This window comes from Symphalangus syndactylus, chromosome 2 (genome assembly GCF_028878055.3).
Source record: "Symphalangus syndactylus isolate Jambi chromosome 2, NHGRI_mSymSyn1-v2.1_pri, whole genome shotgun sequence".
Lineage (NCBI taxonomy): Eukaryota > Metazoa > Chordata > Mammalia > Primates > Hylobatidae > Symphalangus > Symphalangus syndactylus.
The window spans coordinates 138,112,762-138,140,094 of NC_072424.2; the positions used below are offsets into that span (position 1 = coordinate 138,112,762).

Sequence of the window (27,333 nt, forward strand, 5' to 3'; positions counted from 1 at the left end):
TGTTACTCATACAAAGCTTGTTTGGTGGTCTCTTCACACGGACACGAGTGAAAGTTATTTCTTCCTAATGGGGACACTTGAGAGCTGATAGGACTGCTGGAAAAGATCCCTTCACTACCGACAAGTAGTCACCTGAACAGTGTTGCTGTAATGGGTGGGACTTCTTCTGGCCTCCCTGAGCACCTCTCCTTCCCCACCCTGCCACAGGAGCTGCCCCTGCCGCCCCACCAGGCAATGTTTTTCTCCCTTTCTCTCCTTTCTCTTTTCTATTTTCTCTGTTACTCAGGGTAACCGTCTGCTCTTTCACTGTGCCCAGAAACCACATGTTGAAAAATGTCCTTGGGAGCTTGAACTTGTAACCACATGGCAGTTCTTTCTCTTGGTTTCCACCATCCAACAGATAGGAATTTGGGGGTTCATGTCATACTTATCCCTAAAAATTATCTTGAACAGTTAAAAGCCTTGGCAAGCTCAGAATTGGCTGCTCTAAAATCCTTCTGGGAAGAAAAATGGAAACTAGCCAATGCTGTAGCTCAATAGCTAAGGCTTTGCCATTTTACAATGGTGGCCCAGGGTTCAATCCTGGCTTATGGAATGAATCTTTTCTGGTTTAAAATCTGTATAACCTTTACCACTGGTTAATTCTCTTCCTCTCCACAAACCATCTTGAACTTTCCTTTCTCTGAGCACAAAAATATTGGCTGTTTGGCATGGCTAAAGTCAGGTAATAAGATATTTAAAAGGATTTGAGTGCTATGGTTAAAAGTCAATTTGTTCAAGCTCTAACAGCCTGGAACTCCATGGGAAAAACAGAGGAGACATCACAGACCCCCTTTTGGAAAAACCTCTGTTTTCCTCCTAAAACCCGAGGAATTAAAGTGGATAGATGCCTCTCAAAATCTAAGGCTCTGTTTTGTTTTTCATTTCATTATCTGATGTTTTTGACTTGGAGAGTATCAGAAATTACTACACATTATGAGACAACTTTGATATGTGACTAGGTAGGAAATATAGTTTTGGGGATAGCTAATGGCAGTTATGGGGAGATCCTCAGCTCTTTGCAAGTTTACATCAGACAAGCATGCTCTTGGCCACCTAGAAGTTATGAAAATGTCCCAATCCCCACTGAGAAATAAGATTCCTATAGGAAATGGGCTGATTTCCTCTTTTTGGGATAGAGGATATGGTATAAAAATGAGACCCTTAATTTCGGGGAATCTGTTTTTGCCTTTCAGCTGTGCCTGCTTAATAGGCCCTAGAAGCTGCGTACTTTGAAGAGAAACTTAAAGTAGCAAATGAAAAATCTTACAAGTACTGACTCTTCTTCTGTCTGCGAATTTATATGTGCTGTGTGTATGATATGAAAGAGTTTTGATTAACACATTTAAAAATAATAAGAGCTTAAGTGAAATATTCTTGGCAGAAAAGTAAAAAATGTAATGCTTTTTAGTTCATGTGACTTAAGTAATCTTTGGGAAATAAAAACAGTTGTACATGCTGGTTGTGTAAAAAAAGTGAAATGTAGTTTTGGTAAAAGATTATAAGAAGTCATAGAAATATGGCTTTTTCTGCCTAGATTAAAGGGTTAAAGGATTGTTTAAAGTTAAATAAGATAAAGCTGAAGGTTTCAACAAGTTGTGGAAGATTTGTGAAAAATTAATCATGTAAAAGAAATTCTGTGTGTGAATATATTGGCTAAAGTTAAAGGGTATCATTCAGTTTTTCCATAAATTGAACATTAGAATAAAAGCACAATAGGTTTTTCTTAGAGCAAGCACTGATCTGCTCTTTAATAAAAAGTTTGTAAAGAGTTATAAAAGGTTTATGAGAATCCTACCTTATGGTCAAACATTAAAATTGGGTAGATATGTCTATGAAGGTTTAACATTAATAGTACACTAATGTGAAAGTGAAATTTGACTTATGTAGTATAAAAGTCATACAGGAAGCATTGTCAAATATAAAATGGTGTTTGGCTGTCTTTGGGCTCTATTTATAGAAATATATTAATGGTATGTGTTCCAAAATTATGTGAAACTCCTATAATTCTGATAGGACTTAGTGTACATTATCAGTAATAATTGTAATTGCTATGTTAAATTAATGTGTGCCACAGAAGTAACATATTTCTTTGTCAATTGTGTTTTTGACTGCGGCTGCCCTAAGACTTAACCATCCACAGACAATTGTTGTCTTGCGTTGATCCTCTTCAAAAGGTGGTTTTATAATCAACTATAGGACTTTAACAGGTATTCTTGAATGCAGGTTTCTGATAACTTTGGAAATTTTGAGAATAGAGGAATAGAGGAAAATACTTTCAGGACTTTCATGGAGAGGTGAAATGTTCATGTATATCAAACAAAGCAGGAGTTAACTGCATGCACTGAACTAATAAAAGACCGAAGTAATCTTTTTTAACTTTTTGCTTAAAACGTTGCTGATCCTTTGTTTTGTTTTTCAGAGTCAAGGAAACTTTTCTTTTGAGCTATTGATATTTACAGCTTGTGGCAATTAAGTCAAGTACATTCCTGTGAAAAACTTTGGAGCACATTTGTTTCTCTCTACCTGATTTCTCCAGAATTTGAAAATTATCTGTGAGTACTCTTAACTTATGGCAATATAGTTATTTGCATAAGTGCAATAAGAATCTGTTTTCTTTTGCAACAGGACACAGTTGGAGAAACTGGTTATTTTTACCAAGGCTTTGACTGGAATGTTGTACTTTCCTTTAAGAAATCAAACTTAACTTGTAGAGCCAATAAAAGCCCCCTGGGAAAACTGACATCATACCTTGTCTACATAGTCCCTGTACAGGGCTCCTGACCTGTGGTAAGTAAAAAATGTCACTTTTTGACAGACCCAGGAGCCCAAGTTGTCTGGGGACCTCAAGAGGAGAGGAATTTACTCAATTTATTGGTATTAGAGGGTACAAACCCATGGCTGGGCTTGGCTTTGAAAAAAAAGTCTTATCTGAGATTCCTTTTATGGAACAAAGTTTTGTCAAAGCCAATTTTAAAAGCCTATGTGAAAAATAATTATTTTTGCTGCACTTTATACAAATAATCAGGCCAAGTACAATAAAGCAAATCAGTCCTACCATGATTTGTCTTTAGTAAAAATGGGAAACTAGAGAGAAAAAAATGTGTTTCAAGAACAATGGTATACCTGTTATTATATTCTAGTCTCATCAGTTGTTTTAAGCTTTTTTTCCTGCGCTTTAGACTGACCCTGCTTATTCCAACCAATGATTCCTGCAGCTCAGAAGAAATAAGAGGGATGGGTAATATAAAAATCTGGATCAATATTCTAATTCTGGGCACATTGGAATCAGGTAGTGACCCCATATCAGCATGGTTTCAACAATTGCCAGGTTCATGGAAAGTCTTCTAATTTAGTTTGCTTGGGATAATTTTGCTTATTTTTCTTTACTGTTGTGGAATATATTGCTGTTGTACTCTTTGTATAGGAATACACAAAGGATTGTGCAGGATAAGCTTACCAAATGTTTTCTTAAATTAAACTCTTATTAATCGTTCAGATATCACTTTTTGTCAGAACTCAGAGTTATGAATGGCCCTCACCATACTGATGCTTTCTGACTGAACTCCTCTCTACCCTGAATACAAGAGACCCTAATAGTTAATCAGAAATATCATCACCCTTAATCAGCATGAAAAATTTACAGAAGATGGATCTTCATCTCTCTGCAACCATTAAGATTAAGAGTTCTCTTACAAAAGGGAATGGGGAAATCTCAGAGGTGTTTGAACCAGAGCAACTTTATCTTGAAGAGGGGCTGGGTAAAATAAGGCTGAGACTTAACAGGGCTGCATTCCCAGACAGTTAGGCATTCTAAGTCACAGGATGAGATAGGAAGTTGGCACAAGATACAGGTCATAAAGACCTTGCTGATCAAACAGGCTGCAGTAAAGAAGCTGGCTACAACCCACCAAAACCAAGATGGTGATGAGAGTGACCTCTGGTTGTCCTCACTGCTACACTCCCACCAGTGCCATGACAGTTTACAAATGCCATGGCAACATCAGGAAGTTACCCTATATGGTCTAAAAAGGGGAAACTGATGAATAATCTACACTTTGTTTATCAGATAATTAAGAAATAACCATAAAAATGGGCAACAAGCAGCCCTCAGGGCTGCCCTGCCTATGGAGCAGCCATTCTTTATTCCTTTACTTTCTTAATAAACTTGCTTTCACATCACTCTGTGAACTCGCCCTGAATTCCTTCTTGTGTGAGATCCAAGAACCCTCCCTTGGGGTCTGGATTGGGACCCCTTTCTGGTGACAGAGACAGGCTTGTTATGAGGCTGAAATGAATTAATATTGTCAAAGGCTTAGAATAGTGCCTGGCACATGGTATATACAATGGAAGTGCCTACTAAATAATTAACCTCTCAAAATCTCTCCAAGCCTCCCAAGATTCACTTGGTTATTGTATTATAACTAATGCAAACAGGAAACACATTCAGCTGGCATCTGAATCTCTGAAGTGAGTGAATCATGATGAATACAACTGATTAATAAAATTGCCATTCATTTGGCATTTTATATTTGCAAAGACAGGCCTAGTTAACCAGAATAATCCTTATTGATTTTTCCAGTGCTCTTTCAGCCAGAATTTTCCAATGTGTTGACTTTAAGTCTTCTGTGATTATCATTTTATGTCTATTTCAAGACCACAATTAGCATACCATTATTGTGTGGAAAAGAAAGGGAAAGAAGTTAAAATGAAAAACTATTAAGTTTTCTTTCCACTAGCTACTCATACTAAAGGTTGGTGAGGGAAGAATATGAAATTACTTTCAAGAATAAAATTGGAATTGTCTTTGAGTTTACTTTAAATATTGAAGTGTAGTTATAATCCTTTATCTTTCCTGCGGGAAGGTGTCAGGCAGGAGCAAGGGTCAATAAAGTACTATTTGTTAAATAGTACTTAGAGAAACATGAAGTTGTCAAAGGTGTTTGAACCAGAGTGACTCCATCTTGGATAGGGGCTGGGTAGAATGGGGCTGAGACCTACTGGGCTGCATTCCCAAGAGGTTAGGCATTCTTAGTGACAGGATGATAGGAGGTCAGCAAAAGACACAGGTCACAAAGACCTTGGTAATAAAATAGGAAGTGGTAAAGAAGCCGGCCCAAACCCACCAAAACCAAGATGGCGATGGAAGTGACCTCTGGTCATCCTCACTACTCATTATACACTAATTATAATGCATTAGCATGTTAAAAGACACTCCCACCAGCACCATGACAGTTTACAGATGCCAGATGCCATGGTAATGTCCAGAAGTCACCCTATATAGTCTGAAAAGGGGAGGAACCCTCAGTTCCAGGAACTGCCCATCCCTTTCCTGGAAAACTCATGAATAATCCACTCCTTGTTTAGCATATAATCTAGAAGTAACTATAAGTTACTCAGCTGAGCAGCCCATGCTGCTGTTCTGCCTATGGAGTAGCCATTCTTTATTCCTTTACTTTCTTAATAAACTTGCTTTCATTTTACTCTATGGATTGACCTCGAATTCTTTCTTGTGCAAGATCCAAGAACCCCCTCTTGGGGTCTGGGTCAGGACCCCTTTCCAGTAATGAAGTAACTATCTGCTATCCAGAAATGTCCTGCTGACCCATTAGTCACCCACTGTCCGCCTAAGGGAGTGGCCAAGATTGAGTGATCTCTAACTTCCTCCATGGCAGGAAGGAGGACAGAGGGTTTGATGGGTACCTCCTCACGATGAAAAGAGGGTTCTGAGGGCAGGTTCCTTAGCCAGTGTTGGGCGAGAAAGAAATAGGGGTCACATATGTCTCAGGAGTGGCACCAGCTACTCTGTGGCCAAGTTATCTCAGGATAAAGGGCTTGTGCTCTGTCAGCTTTGGCCATCTCATTGCTATTAAACTGGATCATGGAGGAATTCATTGGATCTGTTTTGCAGGTAAGTTCTATCGGTGGTTTGGAACTTTTGCTGGGCAGATCTAGAGCAGTGGAAAATTTCCCCCTCACAAATTCCATGAGAAGAAAGGGAAGAAAAGGAATGAGCAGGGTAGCTGTGCGGGGCATTGCACAGCCTTAGGAGTGAAGTGGTGGGAGCTTCCCCTGGTAACCGAAAATGAGTGACTGAGGAAAATGTCCCAATCAGTCGAGGTTTATTAAGTCAGCTTTAGGGCATGTCCCTGAAAAACAATGAGCCACAGACACATCTGTGGCTGTTTTTACAAAGAGGCTTTCAGGAAATTGGTATTTATACATTTCCTTAAAGTAGGGAGGCAGGTAGGGAGAGGGGCAGGTAGGCCATAAAGGAATGGTTCCATTCTTGTGAGACTTTAACTAGTGCCCAGTTAAGTTTACATTTTACATATGACAAGGTGAATGTTTGAAGAGAAAATGGGAGTAAAAAAAGAATCAATTATGCAGGCCTCTCTGAGTAGGTGGAGGAATGGCTGATCTTGTCTTTATTCTGTATAGCGGGAAATAAGCTTGCAATCAACATTATCAGTGTGGAATCAGCAGACTTTAGTTTTAGAAACTAAGCTTACATTGTAGACCTAAAACTCTTGTCTATGGGAGGCCAGCAAAGAATTTACTTATGAATGATCTGCAGGGGTGGTCCTTTGTAGATAACTGAGGCATGAGGTATAATGCTTGTAACAGCTATTCATCTGGAAGGGGGTGTTGCATGACTCAGCCTCCAGGCTTAGTCTTCCCTTTTGCATAAGGATTTTGGGGGTCCTGAGATTTTTAAATTTCCTTTCCCTTTACACCCTCATATACATCTGAGAGTGAAATCTCTTCTTCTTCTCGTCCCCTAAAGTGAGTGCTATATGCCCATGGGAAAAAGTATCACATATTCAAATTAAAAGCAGCTCAGAATAGGTGTCAAAGGAGCCTGAAATGGGTGCATTGAGGTGTTCCAGTTAACCAAAGAAGGCTCAGTGCTGGTGTGTTCCTGCTGGCAGTAGCAGAAGGGCAGTGCTGTGTGACGCTCCTGAACTCTAATCGCTCCAGGTGCATCGACACAGGTGCTCCGTTATGCTGATGCATTTTCTTAATGTGGGTCTTTATTTCCTCTGGGCTTTGAAATTGCCTTTTGCAAAATTTTAACCCCCTTCTTTGAAGTAAGAAGTAAAAGGGCTTTGTGTTTTACCACCTCTGGGCATGGAGAAGTTAACTCTTTGACAGAGACCTCAGGAAGGGTGGAAATCAGCAGAGAGAGAGTTAGGGGCCTGCTGCTGGGAAACTTCCTTCCTTCTCATTCTTCTCTTCAACGTTCTGCCTCTATGGCAGGAGTCCCATACTTGAGTATTAGTAGTGACTAAAAATATTATGAATACTGAACTAGTATTATTGACTAGTATTACTACTACTACTAATATTACTAATCACTAGGCACGTCCAGGAAGAACACAAGCCACAGACACATCATTACTACTACGAGTAGAAATTAGCAGTTACTAACAGGCATGACACCTGTTTCGAATGAAGTAGAAGAGAAGTGAAGGTCTCCAGAAAAGTAAGTTTTCATTTAAAGACATCTATAAAGATTTCTTACCAAAAACCATCAGTGGGAGCTCAAGCCAGATGTCAGTGAGCCGGTAGACCAGGAATGGCGTGATGATGCCACCAATGTCACACATCGAGGAACAGATGTGGACGCCAAGATTCCTAGAATGCAGGAAACTGATTTAACTTGTTAACTTACCACAGTGCAGTAGTTATCGCCCACCCATCCCTGAATAAACACTTCTTCAAATCATTAAAATGTTCAGGAGCTGTAGTGTACACTGCTCAGGTGATGGGTGCACCAAAATCTCAGAAATCACCACTGAAGAACTTATTCATATAACCATATACCACCTGTTTCCCAAAAACCTATTGAAATAAGAAAAAAAAACAAAAATAAAATGTTCAAGAGTTTAAAAAAACATTCACGTTATTTTCAATGCACAATATTTTATATATATATATATATACATAATTCCATTCATATTCTGTCATTCTTGTTTTGTATAAACTTTAAGATTTTTTTTAATGATGGGAGGAGCAACTGTTTCTTTTTACTTCCATCACCTGGCTTCCCTAAGCTGTTTCTATGGACCTGTTTGTGCCGTTCCACAACAATCTCCCCTGTAGCCATTGGGTAATCCCTGTCTTGCAATTCAATTTTCTGTTCTCACCATGGCCTCTGTATTTTACCCCAGCCTGTAAGTGTGAGAGGTGAACTGCTGGGCCTGGCTGGACCTTTACGTGTTCTCACCTTCCCTTACACTGTGTTTTGAAGGTAAAACATCCTTTGTCTGCACTTGTGGTGGTTCCAGCCAATGAACAAATGTCTCACCCACCCTCTTCATTCTAAGGAAAATGCACTCACCTAATGAATGTGGGGTACAGCTCAGCATTGACCAGGCAGACCATCTCATAGGCCATTGTGATCCCCATTCTTCCCAAGCATGAGATAATAATTTTTAGCCATTGTAGATCTAAGAGGGAAAAGCACAGTACTTATCCATACGCAGATGATTCCTCATCTTCAGACAGTGCTCCAGAGTGGGACTGGAAGGAGAAATTCCCCATCCCAGAATGGGACAAGAAAGAAAAATGACTTCTTCTATAGGCTCCTGTTAATGTCAGAAGATTCTCACGTTTGTTCATCTTAACCTCAGACACAATGCTAATTCTCTGTTTTTTAAAAAAGACATTTTTTAAGAGCAGTTTTAGGTTCATAGCAAAATGGAGAGGAAGGTACAGAGATTTTCCACATAACCTCTGCCCCCACACATGCATTCCCCCCACCACCGCCCATCATCGACATTCTCCACAGAGTAGTATGTTTGTTACTTGATGAACCTTCAGTGGCAACGATAATCACCCCAAATCCATAGTTGGCATTAGGGTTCACTCTTGGTGGTATACCTCCCGGGGGTTTGGACAAATGCATAATGACCTGTATCCACTATTTTAGTGTCATATGGAATAATTTCACCGCCCTAAAAGTCCTCTGTGTTCTCTTAACTTTAGACCTCAGTTGTTAATGACAATGGAGTTATACCAGTTTCTAAAGCTGGGCCAACTTTAATCTATAGAAGTCAAAGAAAGAGCAAAATATGGGCACATTTAAACAACTGCTAATCACAAAAGGATTCAAACGAAGCTCCATATTGCTAAAAGGATTCTCTTATACAGGTATTTGTTCCCCTTCGTTGAGAAAGCATTTTAAAAGGAAAAAAAGGAACTGAATAGTTGTTTATGGATGGCATTTACTTACATTTTTCTCATTTATTCTGCAGGTTGATGCAGGGAGGTCAAGAGAGTCCCCTAATTAACACCCAGGAAGGGCTGGAGTGAGACCTTGACCTGGGCCTGCTTTACCCCAAGGCCCATGCTCTCTGCTCCAGGTCATCTTGATGGCCTGTAGCATGGGGCTCTAAAGTCTCTCTTGTTACATCACATCAAGGAACAATTGGGTGCAATTTTTCCTGACGGGAGGCTGGCCATATGAATTTGCTCAGAAGGGTCCCAGATACTGCCCTCCAATTTGTTTTTCCAAATTGATTTGGATGACAAATTACATGGTTTTCCTATCAGTGGGCCGTGACACTCCCTTTCTCCAGGGTCTTGGAGATAAGACTCCAAATTTGCCTGAAACTTACCACCAGGGATAAAAACTGAGGCCAGACAGGCTGCCCCTGCAACCATATTTGATGCAGCCCAAGGGTAACGGCGGCCGATGCGGTCGATGGTGATGATGATCATGAAGGCAGCTGGGAATTCAACCAGGGCAGAGTAGAAGAAATCCAGGTAGATATTGTCCCCTGCAAGGCCCATGTGCATGATGAGGCCCTGGTAGAGCACAGAGCCCGTGAACCTGAGCAAAGAGGAGAGTTCAGGTCAAGTCAAGCACCAAACGCAGGGCACCAAAAAAGAGAGGCTTCTGGAAAAATAATGTAGATTGTAGGTCACCTTTCCCTGTGATCATCTCCTTGCTAGTCCCCCATCCCACTGCTTTTATAATCTCTGATCCACTTCAGTGGCTGGCTATGGCTGGGTAGTTTCCAAGAACCAGGAGAAGGGAAGAAATTGGAATAGTTCGAAATAATTAGAAATTGCAATAATGTTTCCTGGACAAATTGAAAGCCAAGAAGAATGTCTTAATGGAATGATTTATTTTATTTTTTATTTTATTTATTTTTTGAGACAGAGTCACTCTGTTGCCCAGGCTGGAATGCAGTGGTGCGATCTCGGCTCACCGCAAACTCTGCCTTTCTGATTCAAGTTATTCCCCTGCCTCAGCCTCCCAAGTAGTTGGGATTACAGACGTGCACCACCTGCTAATTTTTGTACTTTTAGTAGACATGGGGTTTCACCATGTTAGCCAGGCTGGTCTTGAACTCCTGGCTTCATGTGATCTGCCTGCCTCGGCCTCCAAAAAATGCTGGGATTACAGGTGTGAGCCACTGTGCCTGGCCAATGGAATGATTTATTTATTAATACTATATCAAGTTATTAGTGGTTGTGAATTATTTCTCTCTTTGGGATTGAAAGAACTGACTACTTAATTCAAATTTTAGGGAACCAGAAGACCAAGCGAGTCCAGCCTCCCTTCTTTTTTTTTTTTTTGAGATGGAGTCTCGCTCTGTTGCCCAGGCTGGAGTGCAGAGGCACGATCTTGGCTCACTGCAAATTCTACCTCCTAGGTTCATGCCATTCTCCTGCCTCAGCCTCCTGAGCAGCTGGGACTACAGGCACCTGCCACCACGCCCGGCTATTTTTTTGTATTTTTAGTAGAGACAGGGTTTCACCGTGTTATCCAGGATGGTCTCGATCTCCTGACCTCATGATCCACCCGCCTCGGCCTCCCAAAGTGCTGGGATTACAGGCGTGAGCCACTGCACCCGGCCCTTAGCCTCCCTTCTTGATGACTTCTCTTCTGGCCTGTTACGAACAACATTTGGACAATGCTTCTAGTTTATTAACTAAACATGGTCATTATATGTAATGGAAAATATGAGGATAATCAACAAAAGTCACGATTACTCAGAAAAAGAAAGAAGGATAATGAGGCCAATTTTCAAAGCTGCCTCTCCTGTGCGCTATTGTAAAGGTTGCTAAATTAATTCCTGATGAGCTTTGCTTTTGTCAGTGATTGTAAATCTCCATTTGCCTGGGTGGAGATCCAATGTCCCCTGAAAAGATGCATTCCCCACTACAGAAAGCATGGCTTGAAGCTCTGAGAGCAGCCTGTAGATAGCAAATACAATAAAGATCAAGTCACTGGGCTGTGAAGCCACTGGAATTATTCTTGTTCAGAAATTTTTTTTTTCTCCAGGTAGAAAAGAAAAAAGGAAAGAAAAGGCAGTGCCCCCACAACCCTGTTTTTGTTGTTGTTGTTGTTTTGGTTTTTTGCCAGCTCTGTACTACAATAGAGATCTAATTCATCATCAATTAAGTTATACAAATAGTTCTCTATTTGGGCTATGCATTAGAATCACCTGGAGTATTAAAAAACAATTGGTTTCCAAGCCCTACCTTAGAACAATTAAATCAGTATTTCTGGGGGTTTCGGCTTTGGTATTTTGTAAGCTCCCAGGTGATTCCAATGTGAAACCGAGGTTGCCATTGCCTTGATCTGTGCTTAGGGACTACACCGATCTTAATATTTGCCCAAGAAAAACACGATCAGGAAAACCTACCAGACAACCCACACTGCTGCCCACCGTCAGCGCTAATACTGGGATGAGGTCATGTTTTCTTCCCTTCCTTACTATGGATGACTGTGATTAAAAGAATTTGGAGGCATTTCAAAGTGAAAAATATTCCTTACCAGTTGTACATCAATATCACAGTATGTTTCCTTATCTGAGGAGTTCTGACCAAGTCAAGAAATGAAGGATTCAATTTCTTGCCAGTTTCCTCTTCAAGTCTCAGGCGCTAAGAAAAGGAATAGAAAGGACAGCTTTGTCTATTTAATGCTAGTGTCCCTGGGTCACACAGGGAATAACAATAATTCCTTACCCATCCTGAGCGCCCATCTCATGCCCAGCACTAGAGCAAGCACTTTCCATACTGTGTCTCATTTCATCTATTTTTTTTTTGAGATGGAATCTTTCTCTGTCACCCAGGCTTGAGCGTAGTGGCGCAATCTCGGCTCACTGCAACCTCCACCTCCTGGATTCAAGCAGTCCTCTGCCTCAGCCTCCCGAGTAGCTGGGATTACAGGCATGCACCACAATGCCCAGCTTTTTTTTTTTTTTTTTTCCCCGAGACAGAGTCTTGCTCTATTGCCCAGGCTGGAGTGCAGTGGTGCGATCTCGGCTCGCTGCAACCTCTGCCTCCTGGGTTCAAACTATTTTTCTGCGTCAGCCTCCTGAGTAGCTGAGATTACAGGCACCTGCCACCACGCCCAGCTAATTTTTGTATTTTTAGTAGAGACGGGGGTTTCACCATGTTGGCCAGGTTGGTCTCGAACTCCCGACCTGGTGATCCACCCGCCTTGGCCCCTTAAAGCGCTGGGATTACAGGCATGAGCCACTGCGCCCAACCAATTTTTGTATTTTCAGTAGAGATGGGGTTTTGCCATGTTGGCCAGGCTGGTCTCGAGCTCCCAACCTCAGGTGATCTACCTGCCTCCACCTCCCAAAGTGATGGCATCACAGGCATGAGCCACCGCACCTGGCCTATTTTCGAATAAGCTTAATTTTCTCTTTTCTACCCCCTGTGGAGTGAAAAGGTTTGAGGTCAACGTGGTGAGATCTACTAAAGGCAAACAGTAAACACAGGTAACGAACACCTCTGTAACTGGATTCTATTTAAGAAGGCAGGGTATTGCTTAAAAGCTTTTCAGCCTGGTGCAGTGGCTCATGCCTGTAATCCCAGCACTTTGGGAGGCCGAGGTTGGTGGATCACCTGAGGTCAGGAGTTCGAGACCAGCCTAGCCAACATGGCGAAACTCTGTCTCTACTAAAAATACAAAAATTAGCTTGGCGTGGTGGCGCTCATCTGTAATTCTGGCTACTAGGGAGGGTGAGGCAGGAGAATCGCTTGAACCTGGGAAGTGGAGGTTGCAGTGAGCCAAGATCGCACCACTGCACTCCAACCTGGGCGACAAAGCAAGACTCTATCTCAAAAAAAAAAAAAAAAACTTTTTGGACAATTTCTATCCAAAGTGTTTACAATTCTAAGAAATCATGTGTGTTTAAAGAACTGCTTTACTGATCTAAGAATCTGACCTGAGGATGGTGAATATGCAGATGATGAGGGTGCTGGGCACCTGGGCATAGGAGACATAGGAGAAGGCTTAAGTTGCACAAGACAGAAGCTCCTCACCTGACCATTAAATGATTTCTGGTTCTCTTTTAGTTTGATGGTTTCCACCTGTTTGAAATAGTTTCCCACAGAACCACAAATCTTAGTACATAAAATTATCTGTTGCATTCCGCTACAGGTAAGCCAAAATGCAAGGGGGTGGGTGTTTCCATGGTTCCCCGCTGAGATCACTGGCATGCAGGAATCTTACCAGAGCCTCCCTTTTCTCTGTCCCCTGATTTGATGCTTAAGGCCCTGGCTCACCTGAAGGGAGGCAGGTAGAGATTTTCCATTTTTCTTTGCGATGTGCTTAATGATTCTCACGGCTTCAGCATTCTTATTCTGGGAGATCAGCCACCTGGGAGACTCAGGTATGCACCTAGGGTACAAGGTGAGTGGAAGGCAAATCTTACTGAATCCTCCTTACCCCATCCCCCATTTTTTTATAATCAGATTTCTCTGAGGATGTTAATACAGTTGGATCTCCAAAGAAAATAACCCTCGTGTAGGGGGATATGTGGTTCTTTCCTCCCTCAAATGCTAAATCCCTCCTCAGGGATTTCTAAGCAGAAACACAGGAAGCAAACTGCAAACAGGGTGCGGCTGAACATCCAGCTCCTGCTGCAAGGAGGAGAGGCAGGTCCCTCAGGGTGGCCCTGGGCTTTGCAAAGGCCTGAGAACCGGCAGAGGGGTCAAGGACTGGACGCTGGAGTATAAACCACTGTGGGGGTGGGGAGCAAGTATGTATATGTGTTATGCTCAATTTCCCAAAGGAATGAGATAAGCATTTGAGGTCAGAGGGTGAGGTAACTGAAAAGCCAGACTTCATAGTTTGAGCTTGATGTGGCAGGGCTTGGGGAGCTCTTGCAAGTTTTTGAGCAAGACTAGAACTATTGACTCTGTGTCTGGAGGGAACTCTGAGCAGTGGGGTTCAGGGTGAATGAGTTCAGGGTGGAGGTTCAGCGGGAGGAGAAACTGGAGAAAGGAGGTGATAGGGCTGCTGCTGTGGCAGTTATGGTATAAATGTAGGAAGGCCCCAGTTGGGATCATCACTCTGGGAGAGAAGTTGCTCTGAGAGGCAGGGCTTAAAAGGAATTTGGAATGGATGCTTTTGTGGAAGTGTAATGGAGAGAGCAGGAAGGGTCACTCTCAGGGTGTAATGGACTGAATGTTTCTGTCCCCGCTGAAGCGCATGCACTGATGCCCTCACCCCCAGTGTGCAATTTGGAGTTGGGACCTGTGGGAGGTAATTAAGTTTAGCTGAGGTCTGGAGAGCGGGGCCCCCAGATGTCCTTATAAGAAGAGGAAGAGAGACTAGAGTGTTATTTTTGCTTCACCATGTGAGGGCCCACAAGTGGGATGTCTGCAAGCCAGGAAGTGGGCTCCCATCAGGAACAAATCTGCCAGCGCCTGGATCTTAGACTTCCCAGCCTCCAGAACTATGGGGAATATGTTTTTAAGTACCCGGTCCCTGGTATTTTGTCACTGCAGTCTGAGCTGGTAAAACACAGAGTTTTATTGGCTTTTGGATAAGAAACAGGCTTCCGGGAAAGAGTTGACATGTTTAATTCTTAGGCAAGACAGCCATGGGAAGAACAAGTGGGTAAATCCAGGAGAAACTAAATAAATGGGTTGTGGCATGGGAGAGAGATTTGGTCTGATAATCCAGTATCCCCTTTGCTTTATTTCAGATAATCTCACATTAGGGGTTTCTAATAGTTTCTGGTATTTCCCATGTGTTTCTCTTGGGCAGGGATGACAAATATATTTTACTTGCCTTGGTAACTCTGATTGATTGGTATGGTCTGTCTGGAGTGTCATGTTGGCCTTCTCTGTGATGAAGAACACTGTGATTCACTGGGGATGTCTGCCTTGGGCATGAGTATTGGGAAATGGTGACACAAGTGCCATACTCTGCTTTCTCCACCCTAAAGTTTCCTCTGATTGGGGAGAGAATAGTAATAATGATATTTTCAGTCTCTTCAAAGGGCCTACCGCCCAAATTGTACCACAGCTGCTAGAAGCTAATTTAAACATCAAATAAATAATGTGGAAATGTAAGATCCAGGTCATAAAAACTTTAAGCCCAAAGAGAAAGGACATTTGATTTACAGAGGGAGAGGTGAAGCTTTTGGTTTTTATTCCTGAAACATGGAATTGGGCTCTTTGTGAAATGGGTCTGGAGAGTGAAAGCAATCTCAGAACCAGAAAGATAGTGTGCATTAAGGAAGGTAGACCTTTTAGCAAAATAAAATACTTTGATTTATTTCCTTTTTATTCCAAATGGACTTACCAGTAATAGAGCAAGAAGAAGAAGTTGGGCAGAGTAACTGTGAACTGCAACCACCTCCAGTGAGGAAGTGCATAAGCCACCCCAGCTAGCACCAGCAGCCCAACTGTATAGGCAATTTGGTAACAAATCCCCACTGTTCTCCGATAGCTCCGCCCAACAAATTCTGTAACTGCAGAGAGAATTCAAATGGTTAATGCAATTCAATACAATAATGAGGTGGCTGTCCAGCTATCAGGAAACTAGAACGCCAACCTCAAAAATATAGACAGATTCTAGAATATTCTATACAACTCTGAATATTTTTAAGTGTTTTTTTGGTTTTTATTTTGTTATAACTATTGCTGTTTTACTAATTAATAAATCTTATAGTCCCATTGTAGATGGGATGAAAGGCCTGCCAACATAAGCAAACACATTTGATTTATAGTTTTCATGATGCAATTGTATTTCAGATACATGCAAGATTTTGACCTAGAGTAGTAACTCAAGACCTGAACAAATGAATCAAACATTAAATTTAGACTGTAGATGATTTTTATGTAAATGAACACCTGAGTATAACTTGTTCTCTTACATGGGTTTAACATTTATCTCGCAAGTCCTATTTGTTTACTTGTATAAATGGCTTGGTAACTTAGCAGAGGGCTGGAATCAGCTAGTGCTGGCTGGCAGGAACTGGTTTTACATGCTGGGGAATTTTACAAGCTGGCGGTTCAACCCGCTGGTATCAGCCATAGTGAGAATATTGCTATAAAGATGCTATGCTGTTAGAAGTCAAATATTCTCTTACAGTATACGGAACTTAACTATAACTCTGGCTACTAAGGAATAGGATGTAAGTTATATTCCTGGTCCTAAAAATGTCTGGCTGAGTAACCTAGGTTGACTACAGTACTTGTGTTTTCAGTTTCCTTGTGTGCAAGTTGAGGATAATTGTAGTTTACTAGAATAGATTTTTGCAAAGTACTAAAGTCCTTTATAAATCTACTATATCTCTCATCATTGAATCTTCTTTATGAATAGGTCTAGTAGGATGGATTTTCTTTCCACACAATACTCCAGGGTACAGAAAACAAAAATTCCAAAAAAGTTATATAAGAATCTGGGTGGCATTATGTTTACCCTTGTTTCTGCCTTCATTTTTTTAGTTTATAAGGAGGAATGCTGAATGAGTTGGTATGCTTTTAGAAATTCTTTTGATATAGAAATAAAAAAATCTCTCAATATTGTCTTGAAGCTGGGTCTCTTTTTCTGCATGCCACCCCCCCACCTGACTCTATCTTGGCAGTGAGGTTGCTTTTTCTCACAGCTGCAAGCACAAACATTCTTACTCAGGATGTAGCCTATTAACCAGCTTGCTTTGCTGACCAGTCCTTGGATTAAGCGAAAAATTAACATCCATGTATAGGTTGGGGAAACGGCCATGAGAACTCCAGCTGAAGCATTTATGAGGACTGTAGTTAGGAGGCAGAGCTTACGGCCAAACCTGCAGGAAGAAAAACAAAGAGAGGGAATGGAATTAATTTTGATTTGTGAAGATTGTAGAAAATGCATGGAAGTTATGGAAATCTAAACAAAGTTAGAGGTTAACTTTGAATTTTGTAAATCCAGGAGGCACAGACTGATAGCCACAAAGGGAATCTGTGACTCCAGGTCCAGGTAGTACTTTTCATCAGCACACTATGTGTAAGTTTTCAGCATGATAAGCCCCATTCACTCCAGGGTTCAAGTACTTTCTCAGTCCCACACTATGGCAGGTATTCAGGGAAAGAGTAATTCATCCCCAGGCCATCCCATGCTGAATACCCTATGGTCCTATCTGGGTCTTACATCACCATGTGAGCTGCGGCCTTTGCACTAACAGTTTCAACCAATTATCCACCCAAGAATGTTTTCACTTTGAAAACAAAATTCAGTGTTCAGTATATACCCCCTTTCTTTTTCAACAGTGGTTTTAGGCTTTGTGAAAATTGTCTTTGGTGCCACACATGTTACTATCCTATAGGGGCCTCTGTTTGGAGCACCCTGGGAAGACAGCTTCCACATATCAGATTTGGGAGACTTAGGTTTATTCAGTTTAGGGATTTGGAAAGTTGTCCCAGTACATAGAATAGAGGAAAACAATTGGCAACCTGGGTTTAATCATGACCTTCCTACTTACTATGATGTTGGGCAACCTATTCAACCATATTCAATGTCTTCATCTGGAAAAGACCCATCTGACCCAGCTGAAAAGAGGATTAAGTGAGATATTACAGATAAGAAGCTTGGCACATAGCCTGCCTTGGACCCTTTCCTTCCTTTTTTCCTTCTGTTTGCAAACCTGGCTCAGCTCAGAGAGTTGACCTCAAGCCCAATACTGTTATTTTCACCACATCCCGGTTTTCTTGTAAAAGACACCCTAATCCACTTAGTGGATATTTAAAAAAATTCTTCATAGAAAACGACGTTTATTTAATCTTCGTTTTTCCACTTCAATTGGAAGGATGGCTTTTTGTTATCAGGATTGCTCCTTTTAATGGTGGATAAACATTGTTTAATTGATGACTTATTATTATGCAACTATATTCTTGTGAAGGTGTCAAATAATCCATATTATTAATAATTATTTTGGAATAGTAACATTTTAAATATGAAATTTAAAGGTTAAGCAGTCACATTGGTAATTAGTATTAACTAGTAAATTTCTGAAGTCTTAAAACTCTGTTTTGACCATATAATTTCAGTTTTTAAAAGTTTTTACCTTTAGTTCTGGGGTACATGTGCAGGATGTGCAGGTTTGTCACATAGGTAAATGTGTGCCATGGTGGTTTGCTGTACCTATCAACCCATCACCTAGGTGACCAAGTAATTTCTTAATTCCCAGTCAATGGCTCCCCACTGTAAATATACAACCTCTTGGCCTCTAATTCAAAGCCTTCCAAAGTCATATCTCAACTTAATTTTTTAGCATTTCTTCCCACATTTTCCTACCCAAACCCCTTCCTTTACCCTCAAAGAGTACATAATCTATAAACATTGACTCAAATGGTGCTTCTTCAACTTCCAAAACTGCTTCAGGCACACAATAGAACACCACAGTAGTGCCCCATGTAGATGGACAAAATTTTTTGGGTGATGAGAGGGAATATTCATCATTTGAAACTCAGAGCAAGAAAATCAAATCCATGATGGGGAAAAGCTTCACTGGAGACATGTTCCACATAGGGAAGCAATGCTACTTAAAACAATAATAAGGCATGGCTAGAATAAATTTGGGGAATCTGGGATAGAGGTCTGAGACTCCTCCTACCCCTCAGCAGGGCTATTTAAATGGTTAAATGAAAAACAGAAGAAACAGGAGAGGAGGGGTGGACTCCCCATACTGCTGGCTTGGTAAGTCTTTTAGCTCCTTGTGACTCAGAATGTGGCTGAGGACTATTAGCATGGGTTTGGAACAGCATCACCTGGGAGCTGGTTAGAAATACAGAATTTCGGGCCCACCCAGATCTGCTGGATCAGAATCTGAATTTTAGCAAGATCCCTGGGAGATTTATATGCAACTTAGCATTTGGGAAGCAGTGCTTTAATTTCATGGAGCTTCAGTTTCTTCATCCACTGTAAATTATGGATAATGAAATCTACTTTAAAAGGCTCTTGTGATCCTAAATGAAATATAACAAATGAGGATGCCCAGTAAAGTGACTAGCACACAGTAATCAGTGGTGAATGTGTTTTGGAAGATCCCATATAGTTGGGTAAGTTTGACTGCAACCCACTGGGACTTTAGTTCTGCTTTTGATGCAGGACAGGCAAGCACCAAAATTGGGGCTTAGCCTGGGAGGGTTCTTGGCTTTGCCCAGGAAAGAATTCAAGGGCAAGCTGGTGTTGTTAAATAGCCATTTTTATTGAAGCTGCAATGTATAGCAGCAGCACCTCTGCTCCTTGTGGAGCAGGGATATTCCATGGGCAGTGTGCCTGGAATAGCAGCTCAGAGGATGCTGTTCTGTACTCATATTTATTTTTAATTATATGCAAATTAATTTAAATTATAAATTTGATTGTATGCAACCCACTTTTAATTATATGCAAATTAAGGGGTGGCTTATGCAGAAATTTCTAGGAAAAGGGTGGTAATTTCTGGGTTGTAGAGTCATTGCCATTAAAAGGGGGTGGTGATTGCCATGTTGCCATGGCAATAGTAAACTAACATGGTGCACTGGTGGGCATGTCTTATGGAAAGCTGCTCCTGCCTGGGACCTGTTTTAGCTAGTCCTCAATTTGGTCTGGTGTCCAAGCCCTGCCTCCAGAGTCAAGTCCCTCCTCCTAGCTCACTTCGATCTAGTTCCATTGCAACATATAAAAGTAGGGTGCTGGCTCTTTAAGAGCTAATGATCAGACTTACAGAAAATTTGCAAGCTAATTGTTAGCATAACCATTATTAAAAATTAAATTATATACATTTACAACTAAATTATATTGAAAACAAGTGTAATATGCAAAACATCACTTTCCAATGACTTTACTATATTTGGCCACTTGTGCTTGTGAGGTTATTTACATCTACTGTATCTGCATGGTGGAAATGCTGTGTAATGGTGCACATTCCTAGCCAACTCTGTGTTCTGTGATGTCATTTTTGTAGGCTGAAGTGGACCACAGTGGGTATATTTACACCAGAGAAATCAATAAGCACTACAAACTGGGGCTTTCCCTCCCAGAGAACTAGTTGTTAAGCATTTATAAGCATGACACACTAAATATAGCACTTATGGCCAGGTGCAGTAGCTCATGCCTGTAATCCCAGCACTTTGGGAGGTCAAGGAGGGCAGATCACCTAAGATCAGGAGTTCGAGATCAACCCAGCCAACATGGTGAAACCCTGTCTCTACTAAAAATATAAAAATTAGCTGGGCATGGTGGCGGGTGCCTGTAGTCCCAGCTACTCAGGAGGCTGAGGCAGGAGAATCGCTTGAACCCAGGAGGCAGAGGTTGCAGTGAGCCAAGATTGCACCACTGCACTCCAGCCTAGGTGATAGAGTGAGACTCTGTCTCAAAAAATTTTAAAAAATAAAAATATATCGTACTTATAATTACTGCTCATTAAAATAAAAACAACCCTGGAATTGGTGAGGAATTGCTTTTTTGTCTCAGGTGATACTCAAAATCATTGATTAGGAAGTTATGGGTATATTCTTGGGTCCACTCTTAGTCTTATTTACAATCTTTTCATAATGCCTTACTTTTTTAAATTAGTTATTCATGGAAGACAATGCATTTTATTTAACGTTGGCTTAATCTGTGAATACATTGTGGATCCATGACATTCTTGTCCCATTGTATAAAATCTGAAAATTGTAGGCATTAACTACACAAAAAACAAATTGCTTTCTCATTTCTTTAGGCTAGGCTTCTCACTCCTGCATGCAGGCACAGAACAGAAGAAGGGCAATGACCAGCCAAACTTCAGATGGTGTAAGAAAAAGAAGTCGAGGCATGGAGACAGCCTTTAGGGGAAGAGTAATGAGTACTTAATGACTACTTACCTTGACAGAGGGGATTTCAACAATAGGAACAAAATAATGAGATCATCTAAGAAGGTGGATAATTGACTGAGGCTTATAACACAGGAATGCACTGTCAGTAGGGATTTATAACCAATCTCCTACTTGTTGAGTGGGATGCGAATAATTAACTAATTTCTTAACCCACTGAGCAAGGGTTAAAGATTGAGTCACCTGTTTACTCACAGCCTGTCAGGGAGTGAGTGTTAGCACCTCTACCTGATGGTGGAGGAGGGAGTGCAGAGAGAGTGAATGCCTGCAGTGCCAGAGCTGCCCAGGGATGTGAGGTGGACTCCGGACCTCCCCTTGTTAATGTGTCTCTCGTGACTTAATGGGTCATCTTTAAAGAATCATCCTCAATTCTGCAGCAATAAAAATAAAAACAAATGACCTTCCCTTTCACCTTGCAAGCCTCCCACAGAAAGCCCCAGGAAGAACCTTGTCAGGGAAGCTGAGGAGATAATTAATAACCATGGGTGATGGATGAGGTGCACGTGGCCTATGCCTCCACTTTTATCCCTCTTCCCTTCTGCTGCCAGTTGGGCCCCAGGCCCCTGTGAAGTGCATATGCCTTGGGGGTGTGATATATTAAGCCATCATTATTCATCTTTAACACATTTGCAAGTTTTAATTCAGCCTAAAAATATAATATAATCAGAGAAAATATTCTACTTGCATTTAACATTATACTCACAGGTTTGGATTATATCACAGACGTAGTTGGGGATGGCATGGAGGGCAACAAACATAAAATGCATTGACTTTACCATTTATTTCAGTTATATATTTATATTTTACATGTAAATTCATAATTAGATATTTATATTTAGATAAAATTATATGTTTGTGTATTATATATAATAATCTATAGTTATGTATCACTATCTCACTAGGTGATTGCTGATTAAGGGGAATACTATTATCCACAATGTTGAACACAGTTGCCTGGCCACAGAAAACACTCAGTAAATAGTGTTATGAATATTAAATAATTAGCCCTGATGGCCAAGTTATCTAAAGTGCTTATCAACTATGAAGCAAACTTTTTGGTTCCTTTTCCTTTTGAGGACTTCTAAATATGTCTCATTGGTCATCAAGAGAGCAAAGCTGCGTGTTGTAAGAAAGTTGCAGCACAGTGAGTGTGGGATTCCAAAATGCTGGATAAGTAAGAGATATAGCAATAGCTTGATTCGTACAAACACTGACTACTACCTTGCTGAAGACACAGACTCATCAGAGAGGCCTCTCGTCATCTCTCCAGGGACAATGATGTTGCAGAGGTGGACATTTACCCCTCTTGTTGTAGACAGACCCTGTTTCCCTTTCTTTAAGTTATGGGTTCCACACATATAGTCACATATGGCCCCAGGAACCCAATTCAGGACTCTTGCAATCCCACGGGTATTAGGGAGATTCTACGTCGGGCCTGATGCTGGGGCCTCCCAGCATATGCGAGGCAAGCAGAGGATAGGATTGAGCTCAGAGGCCCTGAAGGCTGATGGCCAGGTGGATGGTGATGAGGCCAAAAAATGAATTGGGAATTACAAAAGGGATGAGATCATCTGTTACTCTCCCTTCTGACTTGAAGCTTCTGCATAGCCCACGTGGAAGACTTGCTGTGTAATGTTGAAACATCTGTCTATGACCCCAGAGAATTTGAAAATAAAGACATTGGTCATGGTTATCCAAGCAGCCGAAGAAATTTAAGATTGTAAAAACACCAGCATGAAGGCCAGGAGATTGTGGTCTGTGTGCTTGGGAAAGGATGGGATTCAAGCAGGGGCAGGTACATCCAAGTGTTCTCCAAACCTTTGGGATTGTTTAAATTCCACCACAGGTGATTCAACCTACCTGTCTGCTATGTAGCCGATACTCATAGAGCCAATAAAGAATCCTACATTCACTGATGACTGGAATAGGTCCAACATCCAGGAGTTGGCACATACCAGGTTAAACTGCCAGCAGGGGAGATGTGTTCCAAGTTGGGAGAGAAAGGAAATGAAATCCCGTTAGAATCCTGTTGGACATAACTCAGCTAGGGTACTCATTAAATATTCCTTGAATTGAACTGTGTAGTTAAGTGGCAATAAGCCATTGTTTCTTGATCATGCCAATTTTCTTCTTCTTGCTCTCTCTTTGTTTTTTGTGAGACAGGGTCTTGCTCTGTCACCCAGGCTGGAGTACAGTGGTGATCATGGCTCACTGCAGCCTCGACCTCCTGGGCTCATGCGATCCTCACACCTCGGCCTCCCAAAATGCTGGCATTATAGGCGTGAGCCACTATGCCCACCCTCAGTTTTCTTTACACAACCAGAAGGCTTGCCCTTCCATCTGGCAATTTGTCATTAACCTAAAACTATAGCATTGGCTAAATCAGCAGAAACTGGGTAATTACTTATAGAAAAATTTATTTTTTCCTTTCTGATTTCAATGCACATGCAGATAGGTGTGTGGACATGATACAATGCAGGCACCAGGAGGTTGGGCCATTTAGCATCTCCCTGCTGTCTGTTTAATAAAAGGGGATTAGGAGTGACTGCTGAAGGCTGCTGCATTTTCTCTTATTTGGAATAAGAGGAGGTGGTCGGGTGGAGCAGGTGCTGGACCAGGTCAGGAGACCCATCTTTTAGGGCTAACCCTGCTAAGTCACTCACTGTGTGGCCTGGGAAAAACCTCTTCTCTGCTTGGGGCCTCAGTTTCCTCCTCTCTGTAGGAAGGAATGCGATTGGCCATGCGAGAGAGCCTCGGAGAGTTTGTGGTGTGAAGCCCGTGAGCTGCCACATTTCCTGTAACTATCCGACCACTTTAGACCCTTCAAATTAGACTCTACCTACTGTTCATACAGAATATCTTCCTATTGTCCAAGCAGTCATTTTAAATTAAACTAGACAACTGGCTCTCTCAGTATTTTCAGGATAACTTAATTCCCCTATTTTGCTTTGCTATCAATAAAAGCAAGATCCATTTATTGTCTTTTTTTTTCTATTATACTTATTGGAATGAGGCTTCACAAATAGCTTTTGATATCATCTGTAGTTTTTAACAAAATAATAGTGCTATAGCATGATCTCCAGCCCCAAATGATTTTATATGAACATTTTGAGGAAATTAAAGAGAAAAAATAGGCATCGAGAGAAAAACACATCCTATCACAAAGGCACAGTTCAGCTGAGTTCCCCAGGCTTTCAGGTGTGTGGGGGCATCTGTGTGATGGAGGAATAGAGGGGGAGGTAAGGCTTCCAGAAAAAGAGGAGGATCCACAATATTCCCTATCTTGGCAACATTTCCAGGAGTCCTAATATGCTTTGGCCTGTTTCTTATTGCTGGGACATGCACAAACTAGAATCATTATTGTCAGCATCCGAAGACGTTTTAACTAATCCAGTTATTCTCCAGACAAATTAGAAGCTGCATGTTTTCATTTGGAAGCTAGGATTTTGTAAGATACATGCGGGCCAAAGAGCATGTCCAGGCAGGGTTTATAAGAGCCAGGCCTTCCCTGGTTGCTTCCTTGAGAAAATCTCCACCATTTGCTTCTCCATCTGAGTCCTGAGCTCACTCTCTTACCTCGGTGACGATGGAGGAGCCAGGCGTCTGGTACACCCAGCCGTCCTGGCAGGGGCCCAGTGGCAGGCGGCTCCTGTCGGTGTCCAGGCTGGCCAGGGGGTCCACGCAGCCGAAGGCGCTCTGGTTCCAGTCCACCTCATAGCGCCTACACTGTCTTGGGGAGGCCTCGCCCCCAGGTCCTGGGCCCGGCACCGTGTAGTTCAGTTCCTCTGCAGGACTCCAGCCGCAGCGCAGACTCAGCTCGGCCACTCCGGGGCTCCGGCAACGGTGGTCAGGGGTGAAGCCCAGGAAGACGATGCCCACGTAGATGGGCGTGAAGGCAGCCGAGAGCAGAGCCAAGAGGAAAAACATTTGCTTCTGGAAAAAGTGAAACTCCCCTCCATGCTCCAGGACATCGTCCATGGTGGTGGGCATGATCCTGCAGGCAGGCGGGCCCGAGGCTGCCCGACCTGCCCGGAGCGAGGCTGAGAGCGGCTGCAACCAGCTCAGCACAAACCCTGGCCAGAAGTCAAAGAGGGGAGTTTACCTCTGCAAGTGACCAGCCTTCAGGGCAGGCCTTTCCTTGGTCCAGCTGACTTCAAAGGTGCACCCCTCCAGCGGGGGTGCGTGTCCTTCTGCACTTCCCAAATGCCCTGAGCTCACTCCCAGGATGCCTGTCGTGTTTATTGTAACAGGTTCTCCACAGGCTTGTCGGTGCTGCACGCCAGCAGCACAAACAACCCGCCCTCTGTGTCCCACCGCAGGGAATCTGAGTGCTGGCCCATATCACAGCCCAGTAATCTTCCCGTAGTGCCCCGAGCAGCCAGGAGCTTAATGTACTCCTATCTCATGCGCACCGCCAGCTTTTCTTCAAGGCGCTACGGAGAAAACACACGTGTTTGGCCACAAGGCCCAGCGTGATGTGAACCAGGATCTGGGTCAGAACCCTGGTCCAGATTCGAAGTGGGTTGCAAGCCTGACTGCTGGGCTCATTCTCCAACCAACAACAAGAGCCGTCGGGATGCATGCTGGTGCTGCTTGTTTTGATGTTGTCCAGATTTTATAACTCTGCTTTTTAAAAGTGTTTGCTCCAATCTGGTATTCCTGCGTTTCAACCCTGAAGTGTCCTTGCCCTTAACCCATCTGGAGGGAAAGAGTGAAGTGTTCACGTCGCAGACAGGTCAAGTGTAAATGCAGGCAGGTGTGTCTAAGCCACTATCTTTGTGTCCTGGATTTTTCTGTCCAGGTCTGTTGGGGCTCAGAAATCCATGCCCGAAGGTGAAGGCCTCAGAAGCAAAGTCTCTCTCTCTGACCTTCTCCTGCCGTCCCGTCTCTTCTCTCATCCATCATTCTCCCCCAGGGCAAGCCATAGAAGTGAGAATCCTTCTTCCCCAAAGCAGCTCGTGGAAACCAGACTCTTTTCTCCCCAAAGCCAGCCAGAAAGCCTAGAAATAGCACTGTAACTTCCCCTCTGCCTTTCTGTGTAACAGTGGGCTGTAAAGAAATCCAGACCCGCATTCCAGAGGAGTCCTGTCCCTGGTGCCTGGAGGAAGGGGTGCTGCACAGAGAGGCCAAGACGGATCTGAAGAGACAAGGCTTGCTGGGATTTCCCCTCAGCCTGTGCACATGAGCTGCTGCCCTTTATGTCCAGCCACAGTTCTGTACTGCCGTCCGGTTTTCCCTGTATCTGTGGGTCTTCATTCTGAAGGCTCCTGTGTCATGTAAAACTGTGATCAAATAAATTTGTCATGCTTTTCTCTTGTTAACCTGTCTTTTGTTATAGGGGTGTTGGCCGTGAGCCTTAGGATAAGGAAGAAAGGGATCACCCCTTTCTGCTCTCACACATCAGGGGCGTCTCTTCAGGATGATGTTGTTGCATCTAAACGCAAGACAAACAGGAAATTTGTTTTTCCTGGTGGACAAAGGACCCTTAATACATCGTGATCCTGCCAAGCAGAGAAGGTGGCCTGCTGACATATCTGCAAACTAAATACCAGAAAGTTAACCCAGTCTTCCTCCTTCTCCTTCTTTTTTCTATTGAATAGTCAGTGGGTGTAATAGCGTAGTCTAAAAGGAGCGACCCACGGGGTCTTTCTCCTTGCTGCAGCTGCAGGCTTCTTATTTTCTTAAAAAAGCAAAAAGCAGGGTGCCGGCAAGGACATCCATTGACCTCCACTGCGGCTGTGTTGGGCACACAGAGGCACTCTGCTTCATGGTGCCCTGGGCTGCTGCCAGCTCCGTTTGCTCTGAGCTGAATGAGGGGGCTCAGTTCTGTTTAGGGACTTCCCATTCGCAGCCAGCATCGTGAGTGCATGAGCCGGAAGCCAAGGCTGTTCTGTCTGCACCTGTTCCCCGTCAAAGAGCTGTAGGAGGGCGAGTTAAAGAGTTAAAAAGTGACAGAAGTTGTCAAACTTTACTCCACCACAGGGGCCCAGCGATGCTCCTGACTGCCTCTTACAAGAAATTTGCAGACACGTGCACTTGGGTTTGACTCACTTGACATGGCAAAACATCAGATATTCACGTCATGAGCGAGGGGCATGAGGTAAGGGCCAGAAGAGCTTTGCTGGCCAATGGGAAACAATATTGAAATTCGCTACAAATTACTCAGAGGAAACAATCAGATAAGGAGAAGTT

The 27,333-nt window shown here is 42.6% G+C and overlaps 1 protein-coding gene across 1 annotated transcript in view; it reads right to left on the bottom strand.

Annotated features, from left to right (window-relative positions):
- Positions 1-25,900, bottom strand: part of SLC22A2 (solute carrier family 22 member 2) — a 47,120-nt gene extending 21,220 nt beyond the window's left edge. Inside the window, exons 1-9 of the mRNA XM_055244116.2 lie at positions 24,718-25,900; positions 23,002-23,105; positions 16,939-17,093; positions 15,608-15,776; positions 13,579-13,693; positions 11,834-11,940; positions 9,663-9,877; positions 8,384-8,492; positions 7,565-7,677 (exon numbers count right to left, since the gene is read on the bottom strand). Coding sequence (XP_055100091.2) covers positions 7,565-7,677; positions 8,384-8,492; positions 9,663-9,877; positions 11,834-11,940; positions 13,579-13,693; positions 15,608-15,776; positions 16,939-17,093; positions 23,002-23,105; positions 24,718-25,131 — 1,501 coding nt within the window. The 5' untranslated portion in view covers positions 25,132-25,900. The remainder of the gene's footprint in view (positions 1-7,564; positions 7,678-8,383; positions 8,493-9,662; positions 9,878-11,833; positions 11,941-13,578; positions 13,694-15,607; positions 15,777-16,938; positions 17,094-23,001; positions 23,106-24,717) is intronic.
- Between the last annotated feature and the right edge of the window lie 1,433 nt (positions 25,901-27,333).